General features: G+C 42.1%; 1 protein-coding gene across 1 annotated transcript in view; it reads right to left on the bottom strand.

Moving 5' to 3' along the window:
• The window catches only part of ptk7b (protein tyrosine kinase 7b), a 96376-nt gene that overhangs the window by 16202 nt on the left and 53613 nt on the right, over positions 1 to 26561 (bottom strand). Inside the window, exons 2-12 of the mRNA XM_084391578.1 lie at positions 14953 to 15249; positions 13473 to 13575; positions 12190 to 12353; positions 10109 to 10256; positions 8245 to 8375; positions 7700 to 7966; positions 5690 to 5826; positions 5479 to 5614; positions 2656 to 2775; positions 2237 to 2386; positions 1661 to 1808 (exon numbers count right to left, since the gene is read on the bottom strand). Coding sequence (XP_084247704.1) covers positions 1661 to 1808; positions 2237 to 2386; positions 2656 to 2775; positions 5479 to 5614; positions 5690 to 5826; positions 7700 to 7966; positions 8245 to 8375; positions 10109 to 10256; positions 12190 to 12353; positions 13473 to 13575; positions 14953 to 15249 — 1801 coding nt within the window. The remainder of the gene's footprint in view (positions 1 to 1660; positions 1809 to 2236; positions 2387 to 2655; positions 2776 to 5478; positions 5615 to 5689; positions 5827 to 7699; positions 7967 to 8244; positions 8376 to 10108; positions 10257 to 12189; positions 12354 to 13472; positions 13576 to 14952; positions 15250 to 26561) is intronic.

Below are 26561 nucleotides of genomic sequence, written 5' to 3'. Positions count from 1 at the left end.
AGAGAGACAGGTGCAGTGAGACGGGTGCAGAGAGACAGGTGCAGTGAGACGGGTGCAGTGAGACGGGTGCAGAGAGACAGGTGCAGTGAGACAGGTGCAGTGAGACGGGTGCAGAGAGACAGGTGCAGTGAGACGGGTGCAGAGAGACCGGTGCAGTGAGGCTGGTGCAGTGAGGCAGGTGCAGTGAGACGGGTGCAGTGAGGCAGGTGCAGTGAGACGGGTGCAGTTAGGCAGGTGCAGTGAGACGGGTGCAGTGAGACGGGTGCAGAGAGACAGGTGCAGTGAGACAGGTGCAGTGAGACGGGTGCAGAGAGACAGGTGCAGTGAGACGGGTGCAGAGAGACCGGTGCAGTGAGGCTGGTGCAGTGAGACGGGTGCAGTGAGGCAGGTGCAGTGAGACGGGTGCAGTTAGGCAGGTGCAGAGAGACAGGTGCAGAGAGACGGGTGCAGTGAGACGGGTGCAGTGAGACGGGTGCAGAGAGACAGGTGCAGTGAGACGGGTGCAGTGAGACGGGTGCAGTGAGACGGGTGCAGAGAGACGGGTGCAGTGAGACGGGTGCAGTGAGACGGGTGCAGAGAGACAGGTGCAGTGAGACGGGTGCAGAGAGACAGGTGCAGTGAGACGGGTGCAGAGAGACCGGTGCAGTGAGATGGGTGCAGTGAGGCAGGTGCAGTGAGACGGGTGCAGTTAGACAGGTGCAGTGAGGCTGGTGCAGTGAGGCAGGTGCAGTGAGACGGGTGCAGTGAGGCAGGTGCAGTGAGACGGGTGCAGTTAGGCAGGTGCAGTGAGGCAGGTGCAGTGAGACAGGTGCAGAGAGACAGGTGCAGAGAGACAGGTGCAGTGAGGCTGGTGCAGTGAGACGGGTGCAGTGAGACGGGTGCAGTGAGACGGGTGCAGAGAGACAGGTGCAGTGAGGCAGGTGCAGTGAGACGGGTGCAGTGAGGCAGGTGCAGTGAGACGGGTGCAGTTAGGCAGGTGCAGTGAGGCAGGTGCAGTGAGACAGGTGCAGAGAGACAGGTGCAGAGAGACCGGTGCAGTGAGGCCGGTGCAGTGAGACGGGTGCAGTGAGACGGGTGCAGTGAGGCAAGTGCAGTGAGACGGGTGCAGTTAGACAGGTGCAGTGAGGCTGGTGCAGTGAGGCAGGTGCAGTGAGACGGGTGCAGTGAGGCAGGTGCAGTGAGACGGGTGCAGTGAGGCAGGTGCAGTGAGACAGGTGCAGAGAGACAGGTGCAGAGAGACAGGTGCAGTGAGGCTGGTGCAGTGAGACGGGTGCAGTGAGACGGGTGCAGAGAGACAGGTGCAGTGAGGCAGGTGCAGTGAGACGGGTGCAGTGAGGCAGGTGCAGTTAGGCAGGTGCAGTGAGGCAGGTGCAGTGAGACAGGTGCAGAGAGACAGGTGCAGAGAGACCGGTGCAGTGAGGCTGGTGCAGTGAGACGGGTGCAGTGAGACGGGTGCAGTGAGGCAGGTGCAGTGAGACGGGTGCAGTTAGACAGGTGCAGTGAGGCTGGTGCAGTGAGGCAGGTGCATTGAGACGGGTGCAGTGAGGCAGGTGCAGTGAGACGGGTGCAGTTAGGCAGGTGCAGTGAGACAGGTGCAGAGAGACAGGTGCAGAGAGACAGGTGCAGTGAGACGGGTGCAGAGAGACAGGTGCAGTGAGACCTGCTGGAGCTGCTGCTGCTGAGCAGTCTGTCTCTGATGCTCCACTGGATGTAGGGCTGAGGGTCTCCTGACGCCTGACAGTGAAGCACAGCTGTGTGACCCTGATACACCGTCGTCTGCTCCGGCTCCAGCTTAAACTCCACGAGAACTGACAACACACACACACACACACACACACAGATGAACAAGAACGAGTCATCAACCACAGTGTTCAATCAGAACACAAGCACACACACACACACACACACACACACACACAGGTGAACAAGAACGAGTCATCAACCACAGCGTTCAATCAGAACACACACACACACACACACACAGGTGAACAAGAACAAGTCATCAACCACAGCGTTCAATCAGAACACAAGCACACACACACACACACACACAGGTGAACAAGAACGAGTCATCAACCACAGCGTTCAATCAGAACACACACACACACACACACACACAGGTGAACAAGAACAAGTCATCAACCACAGCGTTCAATCAGAACACAAGCACACACACACACAGGTGAACAAAAACGAGTCATCAACCACAGCGTTCAATCAGAACACACACACACACCTCCTACAGTGAGATGAACGTGTGCTCGTATCTCTCCCTGAGCGCTGCTGGACGCCACACACGTGTAGTTTCCTCCGTCGGATCGGCTCACGGTACTGAAGTGAAGAACTCCTTTCATCTGAGTCGCGTGAGGCGGGAGATCAGCGCCGTCTGTTGGCACACACACAAGACACACACACACGAGAGAAACACGCATGTTCACACTGACACCAGGAAGTCATTCAGTTTAAGTCAGCGCTGATGATGTGACTATGCAAATGAGCAGTGACACGATACAGCGACAACCAATGGGAAAGCAGACAGCAGAGCTCATGTGATCTAATCTTGATATATTAGTGACCAGCAGTCATTTTAGTTGCTCTGTGAATTTTAAATGAATTTAAATGAAATGATTGTCAGAGTTAGGGTTGGTCTCTGACCTGCTCTGCTCCAGTGTATTGTGGGTGTCTCTCGCCCGGTCGCCACACAGCTGATGCTGCTCTCTCTCTCCAGCTGCACACACTGCGAAGGCTGCGGGACGGGCGTGAACTTCAACTTCTCTGAGAGACACATCACACACACATGAGTAAAGCTGGCACTCAAACACGCCGTGATGTAATGGCACGCAAACCACAACAGAACAGAAGTTATCTCTGCACAAAACAAACACCTGATGTCATTTACAACATCAGAACAAATCACGAACACACACGTCACGTTCTGGAGACTTTCTGTGGATTGTCGTGATTTAAAGGGGTCATGAACTGAACATTTGAATTTTCATTGATCTTTTGACAGTTAACAGGTCGTTATAATATAAAAAATAAAAACACTTGATATTTCAAAAATAGCTTTTATTGAGATCAAGGCCAGAAAACATCAGGATCTGAAAAGTGTGGAATTATGACGTAATAGTGCAGCGAAAGACCGTCTTTGCAGAAGAATATCAACGCCTGCGTCTACATCACCGCGTCTTTGGCCCCGCCCACTGGAGCGTTAGTGAATATTCCATGAGAACGAGTAAAGATCGACACAGGATCAATACCATTACCTTCCAAACGATCAGAATGCTAGGAGAGTGTTGTTTTTTTCAACTGTGAAAGTCTCAGCTGTGCATTATTTGTTTGTATTCGGTGCATTTCACTGTGGATTATTTGGTAAATCAGTCACAATTTCGGCGCAGGCTTTGCAAACAGACTTTTACGATATGGATCTGCTAGCAGCGCCACAAACATGTAAGTAACCATGTTTATTCTAACGCCTGATCTGTGATCAGTGATTTCTGATGTGTAAAAGTGATTTCAAGTTCACAAAGATTATCTTTCTCTCAAAATCGTTCAATACTGTTTATGCATCAGTAAATCAAGCCAGTGACTAAACGATCAACTTCACATTGTTTCTCTTAGTAACATGAAAATAATGTTTTTTAAATTGTGATTAAATGATATGCAGAAAGCGATCAAAGAATGCTCCCTTTACAATTGCCCAAGCTGTCAATCAAAACTCCCGTTATAATGACGCTGTTACACTAGACAACGTAGCGCTTACTGTATTTACATCGTGTTTGCATTGTTATTTGGTGAAAGCATTCGTGAGAGAGCAGAAATTGCGTTGCACTGATGAGATCACTTCATTCACGCGATCAACAGACTGTTTGTCGTCTGCTCAATGCTCATCACTGCTACCCTTCATGTGATGGAATAGATATAAATATAATGCTATAAACCAGAGGTCCCCAACCCCCGGGCCGCGGACCGGTACCGGTCCGTGGGACATTTGGTACCGGGCCTCACAGAAAGAATAGGCTATATAACTTAACGTATTTTCCGGACTATAAATCGTTCCGGAGTATATGTCGCATCAGTAAAAAAATGCGTCATGAAGAAGAAAAAACATAATATAGCCTAAGTCGCACTGGACTATAAGTCGCATTAATTTAGAAATGTAGCCTATTTCACAAATATATATATATATATAAAAAAAAGAATAATAATAATTGTTCGGATGGGACTGTTCACCCTTACGGACGTGCAGCGCTCTCAAAGCGGCACAAAAAGACTGCTTTAAAACTTTCACAGAGACCTCAGAGTCAGACAGAAAGCAAAAAGCCTGTCTTTAAATTGTATTTCGTTTTGTATTAATTGTATCTTAATTTTAATCAATGTTTCATCACCCAATTGCCAGGATTTAATAAGAAGTAGGCCTAAATATAATAGAAAATATTTAATCAGGACACGGAGGCGCGGGCGCGTGAACTGGAGCTGATCTCATAAATTAACCGAAATTCAGCGTATAAGGTAGCCTACTTGCCTCACAGACCTGAGACATAGAAAGCTTGAAATGTCTAATTTTAAACAGAACAATTCAAAACAAAAGAAAACTGACTGTTCTCTGCTTATAATTCGTATATGTGCATTTCTCTCGGGCGCGTTCAGGCATACTGCGAAGATCGAGTCAGAATTGTCAACTTCATCTTTGCACAGAAAACACTTGTTTAAACAATTAAAATGTCTCCTGCTATATTTTACATATTCATAATCATTCATTTTGGTTCTTAAAATCGGTTCTTTGTGACAGCTTTTAGGTGCTTTATTGGCAGCGCCACCTTACATCGCATCAGCACCGTAAACATGGAGATTTTTTTCTTTTGGGGGGCTTTTTGTTTGTGTTCAGACTTTCTCAGTTGTCTTTAGACGCGATATTACGAGTACCCTGCTAATAAAATTGCAAGTAAGCCTACACATTGGATTCACGTTTATCCTATATTTAATTGTTTTTTATATATTTTTTATATTTTGTTGTATTTATCCGCCGCACCTTAAAGGCCGGTCCGTGGAAATATTGTCTGATATTAAACCGGTCCGTGGCGCAAAAAAGGTTGGGGACCGCTGCTATAAACAACACTTTTCACGATTCGTTAATCTCGACAGTAGTAATAGTAAAAACGTAATAAAAGTATTTGAGAGGGTTCCACATTATTCTGCTTAATTCATATACAAAGATGTTAGCCAATCACAGCAGTGGGCGTTTACACACACACACACACACACACACACACACACACACACACACACACACACACACACACACAGATTCCTCTCACCCAGTATGTATATGCGTGTGCGCTGATGGATCCTCCCTCCGACACACACACACACACACACACACACTCACCCAGTATGTGAACGCGTGCGTGTGCGCTGATGGATCCTCCCTCCGACACACACACACACACACACACACACACACACACACACACTCACCCAGTATGTGAACGCGTGCCTGTGCGCTGATGGATCCTCCCTCCGACACACACGTGCAGCTGAACATCTGACCATCATTCACCTCAGCGCTGTTGATCCTCAGAGTCCCGTTAGAGAAGAGCTTATAACGAGAGCCCTGCAGAGAGAGAGTGTGTGTGTGTGAGAAACCTGACGCGAGGTCACCTGATCAGACCATGATGAGTGTGTTCACCTCCTCACTGATCGGGATGCTTTTGCGGTACCATGTGACCCGTGGTTCAGGTGTGCCCTGAGCGTGGCAGTGCAGGAGACCCGGCTGACCCTCCTCGATGTGTGTGTCCTGCGGCCTCACAATCCACTCTGGAGAGGCTGTATAACACACACACACACTGTAACGGTCATTTAGAGCATTTATGGTAGTTCGAGGTACAATGAGAACAGCGCATGTGCATAGAGAGTGTGTCAGTAATAGATGTGACAGGTGAGGAGAAGAGATAACCACTTAACCAGCTTTTGTACACTTTCTTTTATTTCCCTTTAGATTTGTGACCAGAGTTGAATGTTTATTTGTATGCTTTTTCTCACTCAATCCGGATGATCCGGATGTATGCGGATGAGTGTGACATTTCAGTCATTTTATTAAAACCCGGGGAAAATACGCCGTCTCTCGTGCATCTTTTCCTCCGACACCACATACTGTTTTTCTCTCTGGGCAACAACATCTCAACTTTGAGATCAGTGTGTGTTGGGTCAGATGAGTGTGTGTTGGGTTAGATGAGTGTGTGTTGGGTCAGATGAGTGTGTGTTTGGTCAGATCAGTGTGTGTTGGGTCAGATGAGTGTGTGTTGGGTCAGATGAGTGTGTGTTGGGTTAGATGAGTGTGTGTTTGGTCAGATCAGTGTGTATTCGGTCAGATGAGTGTGTGTTGGGTCAGATGAGTGTGTGTTGGGTCAGATGAGTGTGTGTTTGGTCAGATCAGTGTGTATTCGGTCAGATGAGTGTGTGTTGGGTCAGATGAGTGTGTGTTGGGTCAGATGAGTGTGTGTTGGGTCAGATGAGTGTGTGTTTGGTCAGATCAGTGTGTATTCGGTCAGATGAGTGTGTGTTGGGTCAGATGAGTGTGTGTTTGGTCGATGAGTGTGTGTTGGGTCAGATGAGTGTGTGTTGGGTCAGATGAGTGTGTGTTGGGTCAGATGAGTGTGTGTTGGGTCAGATGAGTGTGTGTTTGGTCGATGAGTGTGTGTTGGGTCAGATGAGTGTGTGTTGGGTCAGATGAGTGTGTGTTGGGTTAGATGAGTGTGTGTTTGGTCAGATCAGTGTGTATTCGGTCAGATGAGTGTGTGTTGGGTCAGATGAGTGTGTGTTGGGTCAGATGAGTGTGTGTTGGGTCAGATGAGTGTGTGTTTGGTCGATGAGTGTGTGTTGGGTCAGATGAGTGTGTGTTGGGTCAGATGAGTGTGTGTTTGGTCAGATCAGTGTGTATTCGGTCAGATGAGTGTGTGTTGGGTCAGATGAGTGTGTGTTGGGTCAGATGAGTGTGTGTTTGGTCGATGAGTGTGTGTTGGGTCAGGTGAGTGTGTGTTGGGTCAGATGAGTGTGTGTTTGGTCAGATCAGTGTGTATTCGGTCAGATGAGTGTGTGTTGGGTCAGATGAGTGTGTGTTGGGTCAGATGAGTGTGTGTTGGGTCAGATGAGTGTGTGTTTGGTCGATGAGTGTGTGTTGGGTTAGATGAGTGTGTGTTGCGTTAGATGAGTGTGTGTTGGGTCAGATGAGTGTGTGTTGGGTCAGATGAGTGTGTGTTGGGTCAGATGAGTGTGTGTTGGGTCAGATGAGTGTGTGTTTGGTCAGATCAGTGTGTATTCAGTCAGATCAGTGTGTATTCGGTCAGATCAGTGTGTGTTGGGTCAGATGAGTGTGTGTTTGGTCGATGAGTGTGTGTTGGGTCAGATGAGTGTGTGTTGGGTCAGATGAGTGTGTGTTTGGTCGATGAGTGTGTGTTGGGTCAGATGAGTGTGCTTTGGGTCAGATGAGTGTGTGTTGGGTCAGATGAGTGTGTGTTTGGTCGATGAGTGTGTGTTGGGTCAGATGAGTGTGCTTTGGGTCAGATGAGTGTGTGTTGGGTCAGATGAGTGTGTGTTGGGTCAGATGAGTGTGTGTTGGGTCAGATGAGTGTGTGTTTGGTCGATGAGTGTGTGTTGGGTCAGATGAGTGTGTGTTGGGTCAGATGAGTGTGTGACTCACTGGCGACAGTGACCTCGAGCTCCTGCTGCTTGGTTCCGGCCCGGTTGCGAGCGACGCAGGTGTAGAGGCCCGAGTCTGAGGTGTGTGTGGAGCTGAAGATCAGGTCTCTGTCGCGCTGGTAGACTCGACCCTCAGACGCCACACGAGCACCAGCGCGCTCCCACCACACCTGAGGCTCCGGCTGACCCTGAGGAGGATCACAGCTCACACTCGCCCTGATGGAGGACGAGAACACCCGAGACATGCGCTCACCCATCTCGCTGATCTCTACACACACACACACACACACACACACACAGCAGATAAACACCTGTTCTGTCAGGACCACTATCGTCAAATACAATTGGCAATTAGCACACAGACCTGCCAGAACTGACGCTACGCTTAATATCTGAGAACAGCAGCATTCAGTGACAACGTACAGCGGAAACACTGAGCTGAGCTGTCAGAACTCATCAACTACTCCCACAACTGTGTGTGTGAAAGTGTAAGTGTGTATGTGAGTGTGTGTGTGTGTGAGAGTGTATGTGAGTGTTTCGTCTCACCTGCGATCCTGAGCGCTGCCTCCACATGCACGTGTTTGTTCTCTCCATACTGAGCCACACACTTATACACACCTGTGCTGCGCTGCTTCACCTGAGTGATGTGCAGTGTGCCGTTAGCATACACCACAACCCTGCACACACACACACACACACACACAGGTGAGTCACAGGTGAGTTGTTCTTAGGAGTAAAATAACTGTAACTGTACAGAATTCAGCAACATGACAAATTGTTTATTCTATTAATAACTAGAATATGAACAATTCTGCCAAAAGCGAGTAATTAGTGTAACTGTAGTGTTTACTGTTGCTAAGCAACGTCACAACACACACACAGAATGTGGGTCACGGGTGTGTTTTTATGGCATCAGACGCGGCTCTTCCAGGCAGAAACTGTTTGATCAAACACAATCAAACATTCAGACTCAGTCAAAACAGACTGAAGAGAGAGAGAGAAACACGGGTAATCCCAGAATCCTCTGTGTGTGTGTGTGTGTGTGTGTGTGTGGGTTTCTTCAGCAAGTTCACAGCTGAAGAAGTTTCTATTCAAGCTGACTAACTAGGAGATGAGAATCAAACCGTGACTGAGATGAAGATGATTCTGGTGAGATCTGCAGTGTGTGTTGACGTGTTGAGATTAGCACAGGATGTTATTAGCGCATTAAACATCATCAAAGCAGAACACCACTGCTGAACGTGCCCAAACATTCACTGGACTACCCATAATGCACCAGTCAAACACTGAATGGCATGATGGATCATTTATCAGTGGGTGGTCAGACATTCTGACACGCTTCAAGGCCCTGATATACGCAGGATACACAAGTTCTTCGCTAAGTAAAAGTAAGTTGGAAGTCTTTATCAGCGATAAACTGTTAGCGAACAGGAGAAATGAGGCGGAGGAGATCCACACCTCAGAGAAGGCGGAGCCTCAGAGCCACGCCCACCTCCTCAAACACACTCTAAATCAACTTTTCGCTGGAAGTACATCGGGCCGTTACACTCGTCGCTCGCGCAGTTCAAGCACACATGCTCTCCACCTCTATCTGAAGGGGACATATCATGCAGCTTTTCACTGTGGAGGCATATGGGAAGCAGTATTCAATTTGAAATGTAATATGCAAAATGACAATGCATCTCTGTATTTAAATTTACATTTTCAATTACATTTGTAAAATGTTTGGTGCAAAATAAAAATGAAAAATTTACATTTGCCTAGTTTTAACATGTTAATTGAATACATATTTGCACGCTTTATAAGTTGCAAAGTGAAAATGAAAATGTATTACAGAAATGATTAGATATGATTAACATGTTCAAGCAAAAACTGTAGCAAAATGATAATTTAAATGTTATTTTTCTTAACTGCATTTACACTCACAGTTCAGACATTAGTTAAGACAATGTTTGCTACAGACATGTTCAATAGTGTTCAGTGCTCGTGTGTGCTCAACCACAGAACAGCTTCAGGCTTTGCTGGATCTTCTGCGCTAGAACTGGTCTCTGTTGTCGCGTGCGAAACCAAATGTCGTGCCGTGTGTGTAAACGTGCAGATTAAGGGCCGGTAATATTATAATAAGATCCTCTTCCTACAGCAGAAGGAGAGCGACATCTGATCGGCTTATTTTTTGTCATGCTAGCAGAGAAAGGCTCACCAGAACACAAAGCTACTGGGTTTCACTTCTCATGTTTTCTGTGTTGAAGCACCTGATTACAGCACTTACGCACGGAGAAAGTCAGATGTTCATGATATGTCTGCTGTAAAGGACTCACTGGTCTGATGTAAAAACTGAGCACTGGAGACCTGGAGCTCGTTTGGTGTCGTTACCCGAGCTGTAAACTCTCCGAGTGATGAAGTGTCTCACCGTGATGTGTTGACGACGGGTTCTGTGTCGTGGAACCACTGGAGAACCGGCGGAGGCTTGGCTCTGAACCCACAGTGAAACACAGCGTCCTCGTTACGCAGAACCACCTGATCCGCTGGAGCCACCAGCACACGGGGGACGGTCTTATCTGCACACACACACACACACACACACACACACACACACACAGAGAGAGATTCAAGATTTTTTATTTATTTATATATAAAATATTTATATATAAGTTATATAAATATATACAGTATATACATGCAAATATTTCTCAAATATATACATGCATGTGTGTTTATTTATATATACTAAATAATTATACGCAGTACACACACATGTAAACACAAACTTTTATTTTGGATGCGATTAATAAATAATAAAGTGCACAACATGTGGAGCCGGTCGCTGAGACCTTCTGTGGGAATGACTGAATATTACATGCAAATGCATTTTAAAATCATACTGATCTACTTTTTAATATGAATCAACATTTTTTAGATTTGCAATACAATTGGAATGAAGGAAGAATGAAGTTTAAGATGCAACAGTCACGTTCAGAGGTCATCAGATGACGGACACGCTCGTGTAAGCGTTTACTCTCCTCTATTCTTCTGCTAAACCTCCTCTTCCTCTTCCTCTTCCTTTCATTTGTGATTTTCATGCTCTGGCTGATCTCTCTATTCTTCAGCGGGGCTTTTCTTCTGTCTGCAGGTGTGTGTGTGTGTGTGTGCGTGTGTGTGTGAGCAGCACAGGTGGCTGATGGGAAGGCTGGCCAGGGTGTTGGGTTACGCTTTATACATTTCTGCTTTGCTTTACACATGAGGTGACAAACATAAGAGCGCATGAAAGCATCTGCAGCCGCACGCGATACACCAGATAACATCTTCATCTGAACTAACCCTGCTCGCGCTGACACTCTAATGCTGGGGTTTCACACCTGGGATCTAAGAAAACAATGTAAACAATAAAAATGTAATACTAATACTATTTCACGCTTATTTATACTATTCATTTTCATAGTATAAATTTGGTCTTTATGCATGAAAACATGCAGCTGCCTTTTAAATGTTAGGATGGGGGTCAGAGAGGTCGGAAACCCCTGATCTAATATAATCTACAAAACACATCCGATCTAAAAGCTGCCAAATAAAGAACCTGTCTGCTTAACACTTGTTCATCAATTAAGAAAAGTTACACATGGATAAGTGGACAAACATGTCTGTGTCAGAGGCCAGACTTTAGTTTGGTCTCATTTTAAAGATTTTTGTTAAAGTTTAAAAAGTAAAACAAAGTTTTATAGGTTTAAGTTTATGAAAATAATATATGAACATTATTTTATTAAAAATGTATATTTTATAAAACATGTAGAGCTCTAAAACTGCTAGAAAATCAAAGCCATAAGTCTGAATAAGTTGTGTTCCAGATTTGGGGTTGATATCTGAGATCTGAGCTTTCAGAGAGAGTGTGTTTGCAGGACCAGATGTTCCCCGTCAGATGCAGCAAAACTCACCGCAGTTGCGTTTGTGATGTAAATATTTCAAGCACATATACAAACACACACACACTATTTTTTTTTTATTACACGCATACAAACCATACTCTGACATGCATACCCACACACACACACACAATTATGGCTGCATAATGTCTCTGATTGGCTCTATAATACGCGGAAGCAGAAAACAGGAATTAAGTGAGTATGTGCTTTATGGGCCAAACCGGAGAAAATGGCACATCTGGTAAAATGTTGAAGCCTTGCCAACAGAATGAAAGCCTATTAACAAATACTGCATCATATTATAGTTAAATGGCCCTGAGATTAAATATTAATGGGTTTTAATGGGGACATTTTTGTCCTGAAGGTCCTGAGAGGAACTATTTTGTGTTACTGGCGTAAAATAGATTTATTAAGGGATATGGGGGTGAAATCGTAAAATTCCAATAAAAATACACACCTGTGCCAATATTTCTGCAGTCGGCATTAACACAGGCAAAGCGATCAAAGAGACAAAACTGAAGAATACAGACATGTCCATAAGGGGTCGCACAGGGGTTAAAGCTCATAGTCTTACCGATGATGTTGAGCGTGATGTTGTGGTTACTGCACACTTGTCCTGCTGCGTTTCGAGCACAGCAGTAGTAAATCCCAGAATCCCCTGGGCTGAGGTCGCTCAGCGTGAGGTTCCGGTCCTTCCCGACCAGCGGTTCTCCATCTTTGAACCATTTACTGCTCGGCCTGTACGGGTCACACACATCTTCAGAATCAGCATCTACATCACTCACAGCTGGTCTTCAGTCATGTGATGCGTTTAGTGCTCAACATTAACAGGCAAGTGAAAATTAATTCATGCCCGACTGGACAACTAGCCTGATTAAAACGTCAAGAACAAAAAATAAGTAGGGAATCACCAAAACACGAGAATGATTCTGCATTAATTTAGTGTAAGCGGCGATTGATAGTGCATAATAATATAATATATAATGTACTGATGGAAACAAGGTTGTGCTGCTGTTGAGCGCAGCACACACACAGAAACTCAGCTAACATACTGTGGTAAAAATACAAAATGTGACACTGATTTAATGACAGTTCAATAAACAAGTTATTAATATTAAATCACTTACATTTTAGACGCAATATTGACTGTTTTTGTTCTATTTCGGCAGCGAAAATAGTCCCAAACAAAGATCCCAGCAGAACCACAGCGCATCTCACAGCAACACTCAACCGTGTTTCATTACTGAATGATTCAGCGTTTTCAACGAACCGTTTGAGTCAAAGATTCAATGACTCATTCATAAACAACAGCCTCATTCCTGAACGAATCAGCCGTTTGAACGAATCGTTTGAATAAATGACTCGCTCATTAAGACGGTCACCTGCCGCCACCTACTGGTGGTTTAGTTTCATGTTTAAAAGTATCATTCTTTCCAACATTTCTTTTTCATATATTCAAAAAACATTTATTCATAACATTATTTAATTCAGTTGTAATTTTTCAGTGTAAATTATTGCATTTGATTGGTAACAGCCCTATAGTGTCTTGTTATCCTAATTTAATTTATTGATCAAATTTAAGAATTTAAAATGAAAAATTAAGCACATGTTTAAAAGATGGGAAAAACGCCCTTTATAAAGATTAAATTGTCATAAATATGTAGATTTAATTATGTCAAAGCTGACTGAACAGTGATGAGAATTTTGCTTGAGAATAAATTATATTTACAACACACAAAAAAAATCATACTTTTCCTGGACAAGCAATTTTTTACTTTATTTTTTTGTATGAATTTTTCTTAAGTGAATGACTGAAGGACAAGCTCATGAAAAGGCTTAATCTGATGTTTGACTCACCGTGGATGTCCATCAATGTGACACTGCAACACGATTCGCTCAGCCTCCTCTAGCTCCGCCTCTGAGGCGGGATCCTTCATGCTGACCGGCCCCCTCTCCAGCCCTGAGACACATAACCATCACAATCATACGCTGAATACTACATACCATAGACACATGTGAGTCAGTCAGGTCTCCTTCATTTATACAGCGCTTTAACAGTAGCAGCTTTACAGTGATAACAGGAGATTACAGTAGCAGAGATTAGGCTTTACAGCAGCTCTGGAATAAAGTTATTGTTCAGATAAAGTTAGTTTTGATTGATTCACTTCCGTTGTGAAGATCATTAGTTATTAACTCAGGGGCCGCTAACACGACACCGTTCTACTGAAAACCGAAACTTGTAATGTGTTCTGGCCGTTCATTCACACGACAGTGTCTGGAGCTCGAGAACACACACTTTAAAACATGTTGAAAAACGTGATCATCTCTGTGTAAACTTCAAAAACGTGAATCTGTGTCAACGGTGATGACGTGCACATGCATATCATGTGTTCAGTCTATAGATATGCGTGTTTGGATATATATGTGCGCAGGCGTGTGGTCATTTTAAAACATTTTTTTTATGTGAAACCATGAAATGGATAAAAGAAAAGCAGGTCATGTGATTGCGCTCTGTAAGCCCTGATCGAACGGTAATGGGGATGTAAGGTAATACTGACACTAACGGGGGTTAGTCTGTGATTTAATTGCCGTCCGAGTCCAGAATGTCAGTGTTCCCGGCAAAATTCACAAAGTTGTTTGGTTCGTTTAAATCTGAATACACACTATAGAGGACAGAGAGAATGAGAACTGAGCTGTGAAACAGAGAAATCAAGCTGAACGTGTTTGAAAACTACAAAAGATTTAGGCAGGAAAATCAAAGGCGAAGGCAGGAACACTGATCATCTCGACAGGAATAATTACACGGCTGAGGGCGAGACGCAATCTGACACGCGAGAGAGAGAGAGAGAGAGAGAGAGAGAGAGAGAGAGTCAGAGAGTTTGAGCAGAACTCAACAATGACAGAGAGATCCTATGAAACGTGACCTCATTTCCAGAGGCTTCCTGTGACACACTTTTCTTCTAGTGCTGGGCGGTATGACCAAAAATTAATATCACGGTATTTTTCAAAATTATACTTATTTCACGGTATATGACGGTATTTATTATTATTTTTCCAAGCATGACTGGGTGTTAACCACATGTTGTACTGATTGAGAGGAAATACTGCAGTAGATTGACTCAGAATGCCCTATTTTACTGTCATGAGCGAATATTGTAGAGAAATTCCACACTAGTATTAATACAGGTTTGCAAGACCACACGAAATGATGCTGTTGATAAAGAGGTGCAGAGCGGTGATCATAAACGCTGCTTTCTGTCAGCACATCCTCCTGAATATTACACAATGTATAAAAAAATAAATAATAATAATAATTTTCACTGATTCCTTCTCTCACATTTGATGTTGAAGGAGGCGTTGTTGGAGGTGAGTGTCTCTCCGGTGGCGCTGCTGGACGCCACGCACTGGAAGTTCCCCGTGTCGTTGTGTCGATCCACTGATGTGAACTTCAGGTTACTGCCCTCCTGAAAGCGCCGGGTCGAGTCCTGCACGTGCCGCCCGTCCTGGGTCCACGAGAAGTGTGTGTTCTCCGGGTCGCTGACCTCACAGCGCAGGATCGCACTGCGCCCGTGTAACGCGTCCTGAGACTTCGGCTCTTTGGAGAACTGGAGAGATGACCCCTGGATGATGAAGACTGAGAGAGACGAAGAGGATCAGTCAGACTACCGGGAGGAAAACAAGCGCTTAACTAACTCAGAGTGTCAAAATAAAGGTATGATAATAAGGGTAATATCGATATTTTACGTGTGGCATCAATGCATCGTATTGTTAGACGTTTGATCGACGCATAGATCCATATCGATGTATTAGCTAACCCAGAAACAAGCGCTTACCTAAATATGTTTACATTAATAATGATGCAGTGAGACACAGCTGAAGATTGTGTCCATACACACACACAAAAATAAAAACATGTCATCATCATCATCATCATCATCATCATCATCATCAGATGTGAGTGAAGAACCTCTGACCGGATCCTACAGACCCTCATCACATGACATCAGCCCTGTCAGCAGTCATCACATCAGCTCAGGGACACAGTGATGCATGCTGGGATACTGGGAGTTTGTTTATATGCTTTTGCTATTCATTTAGTACTTTCATCCAAAGCTACTTACAAAGGAAACATCACAAGCATTTTATCAGTTGCGGGAAAGGAAAGGACTTGTTTGTGGGTTAGTTATGGACTTGTTTATGGGTTAGTTATGAACTTGTTTTTGGGTTAGTTATAGACTTGTTTATGGGTTAGTTATGGACTTGTTTGTGGGTTAGTTATGGACTTGTTTTTGGGTTAGTTATAGACTTGTTTATGGGTTAGTTATGGACTTGTTTGTGGGTTAGTTAATGACTTGTTTGTGGGTTAGTTAAGGACTTGTTTGTGGGTTAGTTATGGACTTGTTTGTGGGTTAGTTAAAGACTTGTTTGTGGGTTAGTTATGGACTTGTTTGTGGGTTAGTTAATGACTTGTTTGTGGGTTAGTTAAGGACTTGTTTATGGGTTAGTTATGGACTTGTTTTTGGGTTAGTTATAGACTTGTTTGTGGGTTAGTTAAAGACTTGTTTGTGGGTTAGTTATGGACTTGTTTGTGGGTTAGTTATGGACTTGTTTGTGGGTTAGTTAATGACTTGTTTGTGGGTTAGTTATGGACTTGTTTTTGGGTTAGTTATAGACTTGTTTGTGGGTTAGTTAAAGACTTGTTTGTGGGTTAGTTATGGACTTGTTTGTGGGTTAGTTAATGACTTGTTTGTGGGTTAGTTATGGACTTGTTTGTGGGTTAGTTAAAGACTTGTTTGTGGGTTAGTTATGGACTTGTTTGTGGGTTAGTTAAAGACTTGTTTGTGGGTTAGTTATGGACTTGTTTGTGGGTTAGTTAATGACTTGTTTGTGGGTTAGTTAAGGACTTGTTTATGGGTTAGTTATGGACTTGTTTTTGGGTTAGTTATAGACTTGTTTGTGGGTTAGTTAAAGACTTGTTTGTGGGTTAGTTATGGACTTGTTTGTGGGTTAGTTAATGACTTGTTTGTGGGTTAGTTATGGACTTGTTTTTGGGTTAGTTATAGACTTGTTTGTGGGTTAGTTAAAGACTTGTTTGTGGGTTAGTTATGGACTTGTTTGTGGGTTAGTTAATGACTTGTTTGTGGGTTAGTTATGGACTTGTTTGTGGGTTAGTTAAAGACTTGTTTGTGGGTTAGTTATGGACTTGTTTGTGGGTTAGTTAAAGACTTGTTTGTGGGTTAGTTAAAGACTTGTTTATGGGTTAGCTAAGGACTTGTTTATGGGTTAGCTAAGGACTTGTTTGTGGGTTAGTTATGGACTTGTTTATGGGTTAGTTATGGACTTGTTTGTGGGTTAGTTAAAGACTTGTTTGTGGGTTAGTTATGGACTTGTTTGTGGGTTAGTTATGGACTTGTTTGTAGGTTAGTTATAGACTTGTTTATGGGTTAGTTATGGACTTGTTTGTGGGTTAGTTAAAGACTTGTTTATGGGTTAGCTAAGGACTTGGTTATGGGTTAGCTAAGGACTTGTTTGTGGGTTAGTTATGGACTTGTTTGTGGGTTAGTTAAGGACTTGTTTTTGGGTTAGTTATAGACTTGTTTTTGAGTTAGTTCATCAATATTTTACGTGTGGCACCAATGCATTGTATCTTTAGACGTTTGATCGACGCATAGATCCATATCGATGTATTAACGTTGTTTCTGGGTTAGCTAAGTGTTTGTTTACGGTGTAGTTATTTTTGTGTATTCACTGACAAGCATGCCAGATCACGTGCAGAACAGAGTTGACATCAATATGAGCTCGACTCGTTACGCCTCTCAATCTGCACTCACTCTCCCGCCAAACGCGTTGACATGCCAGCTCCATTCTCTACGGGCTCCTGCTATCATGAAAGGACAGTCGGAAACAGAAATCTGAGCGTTAATTCACTGACTGATGCTGATCAGTGACAAGGATTCTGGGATTCATCCCGACACTCACATCACTGATCCATCAACTAGCTTCGTTTACATCAACACTTTGTGTTTAGATCAAAATGAATTAATTCATTTCATCGTAGTGTTAAAGATAATCCAGACCGTCCCCAAATTTAAGACCTCTCGAAATGATAATTAAGAATTTTCTCATGCCATTTAATATAAACCTGAATTAAAGGGTGTTTTCACACCTCTTATGGAGCGTTTCTTTCAGAACATGGTGTGTTTTGTCCCTTGGTTTGGTTTGTTTAGGCATATGAACATCACGCTCGGATCCACACCAAAACTATCGCCCCGAGATTTGACAACTGTGTCTGTATTTGACCATTCAGGCACAAAGAGAAGAGAATTCGGGATCTGAGCGACACTTCTGGTGCGTGTCATTCAGCGCGAGACCACAATGAGTTACTACGCATAATAACCTGATGAACTCTCTTTAAAGATCCTCGTTAAATGTACACACACGCTTCTTTGGCATCTTCGCGTCTGACTTGACTTGTGCTGTAAGTTTCTGCAGATGCTCCTCTCGACAGGTCAGCAGGACAGAGTCTGCAAGAAGAACATGCAACATTGTAACAAATTGAGTCCCGGTTTTGGAACAAAGCAAACGATCTACAGGTGTGAAAGACACTTCTGCAGGGATCCTGATGTACTATTTCTCATGTTTAAACACGCTCGTCTTCAGAAAACTCCAAACAAACGCTGAGTTCTGTCATTAAGGACGTGTTAGAGGCACTTAATCCCTCCGTCTCCACCAATCAAGCGTCTATTGTCACGTGTGGGATCCGTGACCAGCTGTAATCAACAGTGAGGTAAACATGCGGTAAAATGCTGAGACACCACTAAAAGCTTTCCACCATTAAGAGCATTACAGTAAATGTGTGTGAGACGGTGTTCCGGGCCGACCACCCAGAATCTCATATTATGCCTCATTACCCAGAACACACCTGGGCCCGGGGCCGACACACTGAGAGATGTTGTGGCTGGACGCCAGAGAAGACGCATAGAGACGCTATTGTTCCTCCTGCGAACTGTCATTCATGTGTTTATGAGCTCTTCATGATCTCCTCAGGATCACAGGCGTAAGACCCTGGATGAAAACACAAACACAGACCTAGAGGATTATGGGGATTGATGGGAAACCGGTTCCACGTTGAGCAAAAGTGACATTATTTCACTGTGATGCTAATTAAATGAAGCAGCATTTTGCAATTAAGTATCTGGGAGTGTTGGAAGTGTCAAGCACACAGCCTGTCTCTCCGATTAACATCCAGTAACAAACACTAATTCTCCACAGACAAACTAGAGCATCTTCTAAAGCTCAGTGTGCAAACACACAGTCGGCGACGGCAGGATGAAACACACGTTTGAGCGAAGGCACGATTATTAAACAATTATTAGGTGTTTCCTGTAGTGTTGAGTTTAATCTCCATTAGATTAAGACTATATTCCCAACGCTTCGTATTCGTACATGTGATGCTGCTGTTTTTCCAACATGAACCTGGAACAACACTTTATGGCTGAGAATATACAACGCTCCATCGTTTACTACACACTACAAGATGTCAACTAACACACATTGCTTCAATTCTAGCCCTTACAAATAAACAAAACAAAAAAAAAATCCTGGCTTTTTATACAACCATTAAAGGAGCAGTTCACTTCAGAATGAACATTTCCTGATAATTTACTCTCCACCTCATCATCCGAGATGTTCATGTCTTTCTTTCTTCAGTGGAAAACATTCCAGGATGTTCCTCCATATAGTGTCTTCAATGGGGTCCAACGGGTCGAAGGTCCAGATGTGAGTTTCAGTGCAGCTTCAAAGTCTCGACACGATCCAGCCGAGGAATAAGAGTCTTATCTAGACAAACCAGCCGACATTTTAGAACAAAATAAACATTTCTATACTTTTAACCACTAATGCTGGTCTTGCACTCGCTGTGATGAGACACACATTACATAATCAGGGTGAAAGGTGGCGGTAATCTGATGTAGACGGAAATGTAGAGCAGGGCGAAAAACTCCAGCTCATTTTCTCCTCCAACTTCAGAATCGTCCGACATCGTTGTTTTAACTTTTATTTAGTTTTTTGTAAATGGCGTTTGACTCAGTCTTTGCACGTTCACTTTGTAAACACTAGATCTGTTCTTACGCCTATGTCACGCTTGACCTTTCAACCTGATTACGTAATGTGTGTCTCATCACAGCTAGAGCAAGACCAGCATTAGTGGTTAAAAGTATATAAATGTTTATATTGTTCTAAAATGTCCACTGGTTTGTCTAGATGAGACTCTTATTCCTCGGCTGGATCGTGTCGAGACTTTGAAGCTGCACTGAAACTCACATCTGGACCTTCGACCCGTTGGACCCCATTGAAGACACTATATGGAGGAACATCCTGGAATGTTTTCCTCAAAAACCTTAATTTCTTTTTGACTGAAGAAAGAAAGACATGAACATCTCGGATGATGTAAATTATCAGGACATTATAATTCTGAACGACATCCCAGTAAACCGTTTCCTCTGCTGAACAAAGACATGCAGATAATAAAGCCGTTCAAACACAATCATTATTAATCACTCGACGCGAAAGACAAAACAAACAAAAACAATCCACAGGCGGGTTTTCCAAAGGGATTCAGAGCCGGATCTACAGTAAAGCCGAGAGGAATCAAACCCGGCTCCTCCTGACCGCAGTCGATAAGAGCTGCCGTTCCTTCCCTCTCCGATTAATCAACTGTGAAAGGAAAAGCACTTTAAATGTAGATGATCCAAGCAAAACATGGAAAACTCTGTATGAAGAGGGAAAGAGATTAAAGTAGCGCTCTGGAAAACGAGAACGGAAAGCATGTGAGGAGTGGGATGAAGAGCGCCGGGCCATCAGTGCTTCCTCAAGCCAACTCTCCTTTATTTATACAGCGCTTCACAGCAGCTTTACAGAGACAACTGGAGAATAATAATAATATAATATAATATAATGCAGAGTTTGTTTCCAGAAGAGAATTGGCTTATTGATTTCAGTTCCTGGAAGCATCCGCTGAGTAACTGTGAGATCATCACTGACTGAAGCACTAAAGATCTTCAGCATCATCATATGCAGGAACGCAAGCTCACTACATCCTTTAAAGGTCCTGTGCAGACAAGCTATTTTCATTTACTTTTAGTTTAACATGATGTACTAAAATAACTAAAACTGAAACAATTTACGTTTAAAAGAACTAATAAAAATGTCAAAACACGACAAAATTACTAAAACTGTAACTATAAATTATATTTTCTTTTTTAATTTTAAAAATAACTAATTCAAAATACTAATAAAAACTATGATAGTATCTGAATGACACTAATGTGTGGTCTTGCTGTATCATTAGAGGAATTAATTGGCATTAGCTTTAATTAGCATGTGACGGCTGCTGTCAATCACCAGCACTCAGAGAGGATGCTGGGAAGGAAGGAGAGAAACCGTTATTGCCCTTCTTACATCTGATGCAGATTATTCTGATGCGCTTATTAACATTAAAAAGCTTCAATTTGTCATGTTCACGAATGTTTTGTTTGAAATACTGAATATTCATTTATAATTCAGCTTTGTGTGATGTGCTTCAGATGAGCAGATGTAATTAGAATTAAAGCTGCAAGCAGCATTTATCGGGGTTCAAGCAATTAAGGCCTTTAAGGCCTTTAAGCATAAAAGCATCAAAAGTTATTAAGATTTATTTAGCAAGCATGTAACTACTGACATAATAGATGAAAAAGACCATTTACCATAGGAAATATATGGTTTTAAAGCTTTTTAACAGTTATAGTGCCACCTTTGGTCCAATCTCCATAAAATTTTGCATGCTTGTTAAGGATGGTATGTCACATATGCTCACCAATTTTTGTGAAGTTCTGAGTTTTTGTTTAGGATTTATAGGCTTTTGATTGTATTTTGCCACGCCCATTTTATAAATGACCCTATTACAGCAATCCAAATGCAAAAGTTCAACTTTTTTTTGATAATTATTGATCTAGAGAGTCCAGAGAATTGTCCTAGACTGGTCTGGTTCCGATCGGGCGAAAAACCTAGGACTAGTTCGCAAAAGTAGGTTTTTAACATATTCATGAATATTTAATGAACTGTTTGATTGACAGCAATGGTTCTAGAGGCAAAGTTGTTCAGCATGAGCAGATCTATCATATGATATGCATTTTGTGACGATAAGTGTAACACCACGTGATTACAGAGCCATAAAACTCGTTAGCGCCAACTAGTGGCCGATTTCTTTCAAAGTTCTTACAGACCTCTAGGGGCTTGAGCCGAACATGCCCACTGAGTTTCATTCTGATCGGCCTCCGTTAACCTTGTCTAATAGGTGCTCAAACTTCATTGGCCGATAGCGGCCATGTTTTTTGAGATACACCAATGTCCTCATAGACATACATGGCACCTTGGACCAAGACACTGCATACCAATTTTCAAGTCAATCGGACTAACGGTCAGGTGGTTATAGCCTGTTTTATGTTTTTTTCATATTATAGCGCCACCATGAGGCCAATCACCGCGATTTTTTTACTGTGACCTCAACTTGAGCTCTTACATATGTGTACCGAGTTTGGTGAAAATATCTCATTTCGTTCACGAGTTATAGCCATTTTTGTATAATTAGCTCCGCCTCCTGCAAACGTTTTGATACTCCTTAGCAACCGTGGATCGAAATTTTACATTTTTTTCGATAATTATTGATCTTCAGACTCCTGTGAATATTTCTGCACTGGTTTGGTTCCGATCGGGCGAAAAACCAGGGACTAGTTCGCAAAAGTAGGTTTTGGACAAAATCCAAAATGGCGGGAAAATTTGCATACCGGAAATGAAATCCTTGAGGCCTTTTTTGTTCGGCTTGACCCAAGGATTCCAAAGATATAAGACACTTGAGTCTGTGACAAAGGGTTGATGAGATTTAAGCAAAAATATGCCATTTTTTTGTTTTTTGCACTGTAGCGCCACCTATTGGCCAATCTAGCTCATATTCTCTGAACCTCTCCTCGATTTTTGTACTACCTTCTGGCCAAGTTTCAAGTCTCTAGCACTTACGGTTTAGGCTGCACGATGCGTTTTACGGCAGAATAATAATAATAATTAAAGCTGCAAGCAGCATTTATCGGGGTTCAAGCAGTTAAGGCCTTTAAGCACAAAAGCATCAAAAGTTATTAAGTTTTATTTAGCAAGCATGTAACCACTGAAATAATAGATGGAAAATACCATTTACAGCCAATACATACAATGTACCATAGGAAATCTATGGTTTTAAAGCTTTTTAACAGTTATAGCGCCACCTATGGACCGATCTCCATGAAATTTTGCATGCTTGTTAAGGATGTTATGTCACATATTCTCACCAATTTTTGTGAAGTTCTGAGTTTTCATTTAGGATTTATAGGCTTTTGAGTGTATTTTGCCACGCCCATTTTATAAATGACCCTATTACAGCCATCCAAATGCAAAAGTTAAACTTTTTTTTGATAATTGTTGATCTAGAGAGTCCAGAGAATTGTCCTAGACTGGTCTGGTTCCGATCGGGCAAAAAACCTAGGACTAGTTCGCAAAAGTAGGTTTTAGACATATTCGTGAATATTTAATGAACGGTTTGATTGACAGCAATGGTTCTTGAGGCAAAGTTGTTCAGCATGAGCAGATCTATCAAATGATATGCATTTTGTGACAATAAGTGTAACACCACGTGATTACAGAGCCATAAAACTCGTTAGCGCCAACTAGTGTCCGATTTCTTTCAAAATTCTTACAGACCTATTGGGCCATGAGTCGAACATGCCCATCGAGTTTCGTTCCGATCGGCCTCCGTTAACCTTGTCTAATAGTTGCTCAAACTTCATTGGCCAATGGCGGCCATGTTTTTTGAGTTACGCCAATGTCCTTTTAGACATACATGGCCCCTTGGGCCAAGACACTGCGTACCAAATTTCAAGTCAATCGGACTAACGGTCAGGCGTCTATAAGTTTTTTTTGTTTTATAGCGCCACCATGTGGCCAATCGACGCAATTTTTTTACTGTGACCTCAGATTGACCTCCTACACATGTGTACCAAGTTTGGTGAAGTTTACTGAATTACTTCTTGAGTTATAGCCATTTTAGTAAAATAAGCTCCTCCCACAACGTTAATTTTGCACCCCCTAGCGACCGTGAATCGAAATTTCAACATTTTTTCGATAATTATTGATCTTCAGACACCAGAGAACAATTCTGCACTGGTTTGGTTCCGATCGGGCGAAAAACCAGGGACTAGTTCGTAAAAGTAGGTTTTCAACATAATTCAAAATGGCGGAAAATCTATCATGGCGGAAATAAAATCGGAGATATACGTTTTGTTCATCAGGCGTCCAGCTTTCCAATGATATAAGACACTTGAGTCTATGACTTACGGTCTAGGAGTTATGAGCAGTTTCGCGCTTTTGGTTGCTATAGCGCCACCTATGGGCCAATCGGGCTCATAATTTGATAACCTCTCCTCGATTTTTGTACTACCATCTGGCAAAGTTTCAAAGCTCCAGCTCTTACGGTTTGGGCTGCACGATGCGTTTTAGCGGAGAAGAAAAATAATAATAATAATAAAAATCAGTACAATTACAATAGGGTTTCAGCACTTCGTGCTTGAACCCCTAATTAAAGCTGCAAGCAGCATTTAGCGGGGTTCAAGCATTTAGGGTCTTTAAGCACATAAGGCAGTTTAGTGAGTTGTCTGAGTTTTTGTTTAGGATTTACAGGCTTTTGAGTGTTTTTTGCCATACCCATTTTCTAAATGATCCTGTTATGGCTACCCAATGGATAAAGTTAAAAAAATTTTATATAATTAATAATCTAGAGCTTCCAGAGAATTGTACTGCACTGGTATATTTCCGATCGTGCGAAAAACCTAGGACTAGTTCGCAAAAGTAGGTTTTTAACATAATCGCAAGTATTTAATGAACAAATTGATTGACAGCAGTAGTTCTTGAGGCAAAGTTGTTCAGTATGAGGAGATCTATCAAATGATATGCATCACGTGATTACATAGCCGTAAAACCTGTTAGCGTCAACTAGTGGCTGATTTTTCAAAATTCTTACAGACCTCTAGGGCCACGAGTCGAACATGCCCATCGAGTTTCGTTCTGATCGGCCTCCGTTAAGAGCAAACTAACAGCTTTGAATTAAAATGGTGAGGTATCCTGTTGTAAACATCAACCATGCCTGTTGACAGTTCTCTTTTGTGGGAAGGGAATGAAAAGTTCTCAAATCCGCAGCACAGCACATAACATTTATATCCATGATCTGCCATTTTCACTATTGTCCTTGCTTGCTTCTTCACAATACCTGCAGATCTTCTGATGATTCGGCTGTGCAGGTCCACATTAACACTGCCTGGCCTAGAACATGGACTGGAAAATGCAAATTTGGGGGGTATAAATATTAATGATCCTGACTCCAACGTCACAGTCGGTGTTATGGTGGGATTCACTCATTTTTCAGCGGTCTTTTGCAAACAGGAGATTTACACATGAAGGAGGAAACAATGGTGTTTGAGGCTCACGGTATGTCAGTTCCATGTCCAGAACTCTTATCATTCAACTATGCCAAGATAAATACAGTTTTCAATTGTATGGCACCTTTAAAATAGATGATTAGTAATATAATGCTTACTTGGAGTCTGAAATGGCTTTAACAAAAGAAGAAAAATATTCTTAGATTTCTGTTCATTCTAATCATGTACAAATAAAGTAGCACAATAAGATTACATTTATTTGAATGCATTAGTGAGTGTGTGATTGTGCTGTGTGTGCAGCGTGTCAATACTAAAAGTGAAGGTGTAGTTGATATCTTTGGTGATAATATCTGTAGTAATCATAAAAAAACAATTAAGAAATAAAGAATTAAAATTACAAATAATATTCTATTAAGATATGAGTTACAATAACATGATTTGCAATAGTAATAATATCAATAATATATGCACAATACACACAGATTAGACTATCAGGTCTGTGTTTTACAAAAACATTAGTATTGCAGCCAATGTGAGTCTGTGGGATTTATAAACAGACAAAATATGATTTGAAATGTTATTTTAATGATTTTATTAAGTTTAAATAATATTTCAAATGGAAAAAAAATGAAATATAATATTTTAGTGAGCAGAATGAACCAATGAGTGTTCTTCATCTGGTGGTTAAAATGTAAATGAAAACAATAATACTTAAACAATAATACTTAATACACTAACCATGCTTGAACACACACATGCACACACATTTTGTTGTAGATGGAGATATTTAAAATAAAAGATAGGTAACAAAATGATAATTGCAAATCTCCTCTGTATAACACCATTTTCAGATTTCAAATTAATCACTGAGAGGCAGAATTGTTCAAACTGAGAGCTCAGTACAAATGAAGTGATAAACTTTGACAAAACATGACTGTGTTATAATAGGGGATTTTCATGCAAGTAATTTGATATAGTCCAAAAACTAATGCAAAAGCACAGATGAAAATATTTTATTAAGTAGAATGTCCTGCAGAGGGCAGTAGAAGACCACTAATTGACTCACTTTCATTTGAAAGACTTTTTTATCCACCAGTAAAACAAAGCAGTTTCTCCATGTTCTTTCCATTAAGCATGCTTACACAGACAGACACACACACAAACACAAACACATCCACACACACACACACACACACAAAGACATATGTTTTCAATGTTTTTAGGATGTGATATTGTGAAAATATATTCATCTCCTCATCTTGAACAACTTTGCCTCAAGAATCACTAATGTCAATCAAACCGTTCATAATCATAATAAAAAAATAAAATATATACAAATATCATAATAAAAAAAACATCATAATAAAAAAGATTGCTTCTTAAAGCATTTGTTTATTTCCCAATACTGAAGCGAATTAAAAGATCATGCGTAATCCTGCTGCTCCCTCTA

The sequence above is a fragment of the Rutilus rutilus genome, assembly GCF_951802725.1.
Source record: "Rutilus rutilus genome assembly, chromosome: 20".
NCBI lineage: Eukaryota > Metazoa > Chordata > Actinopteri > Cypriniformes > Leuciscidae > Rutilus > Rutilus rutilus.
This window is presented reverse-complemented; position numbering and strand designations above follow the sequence as displayed.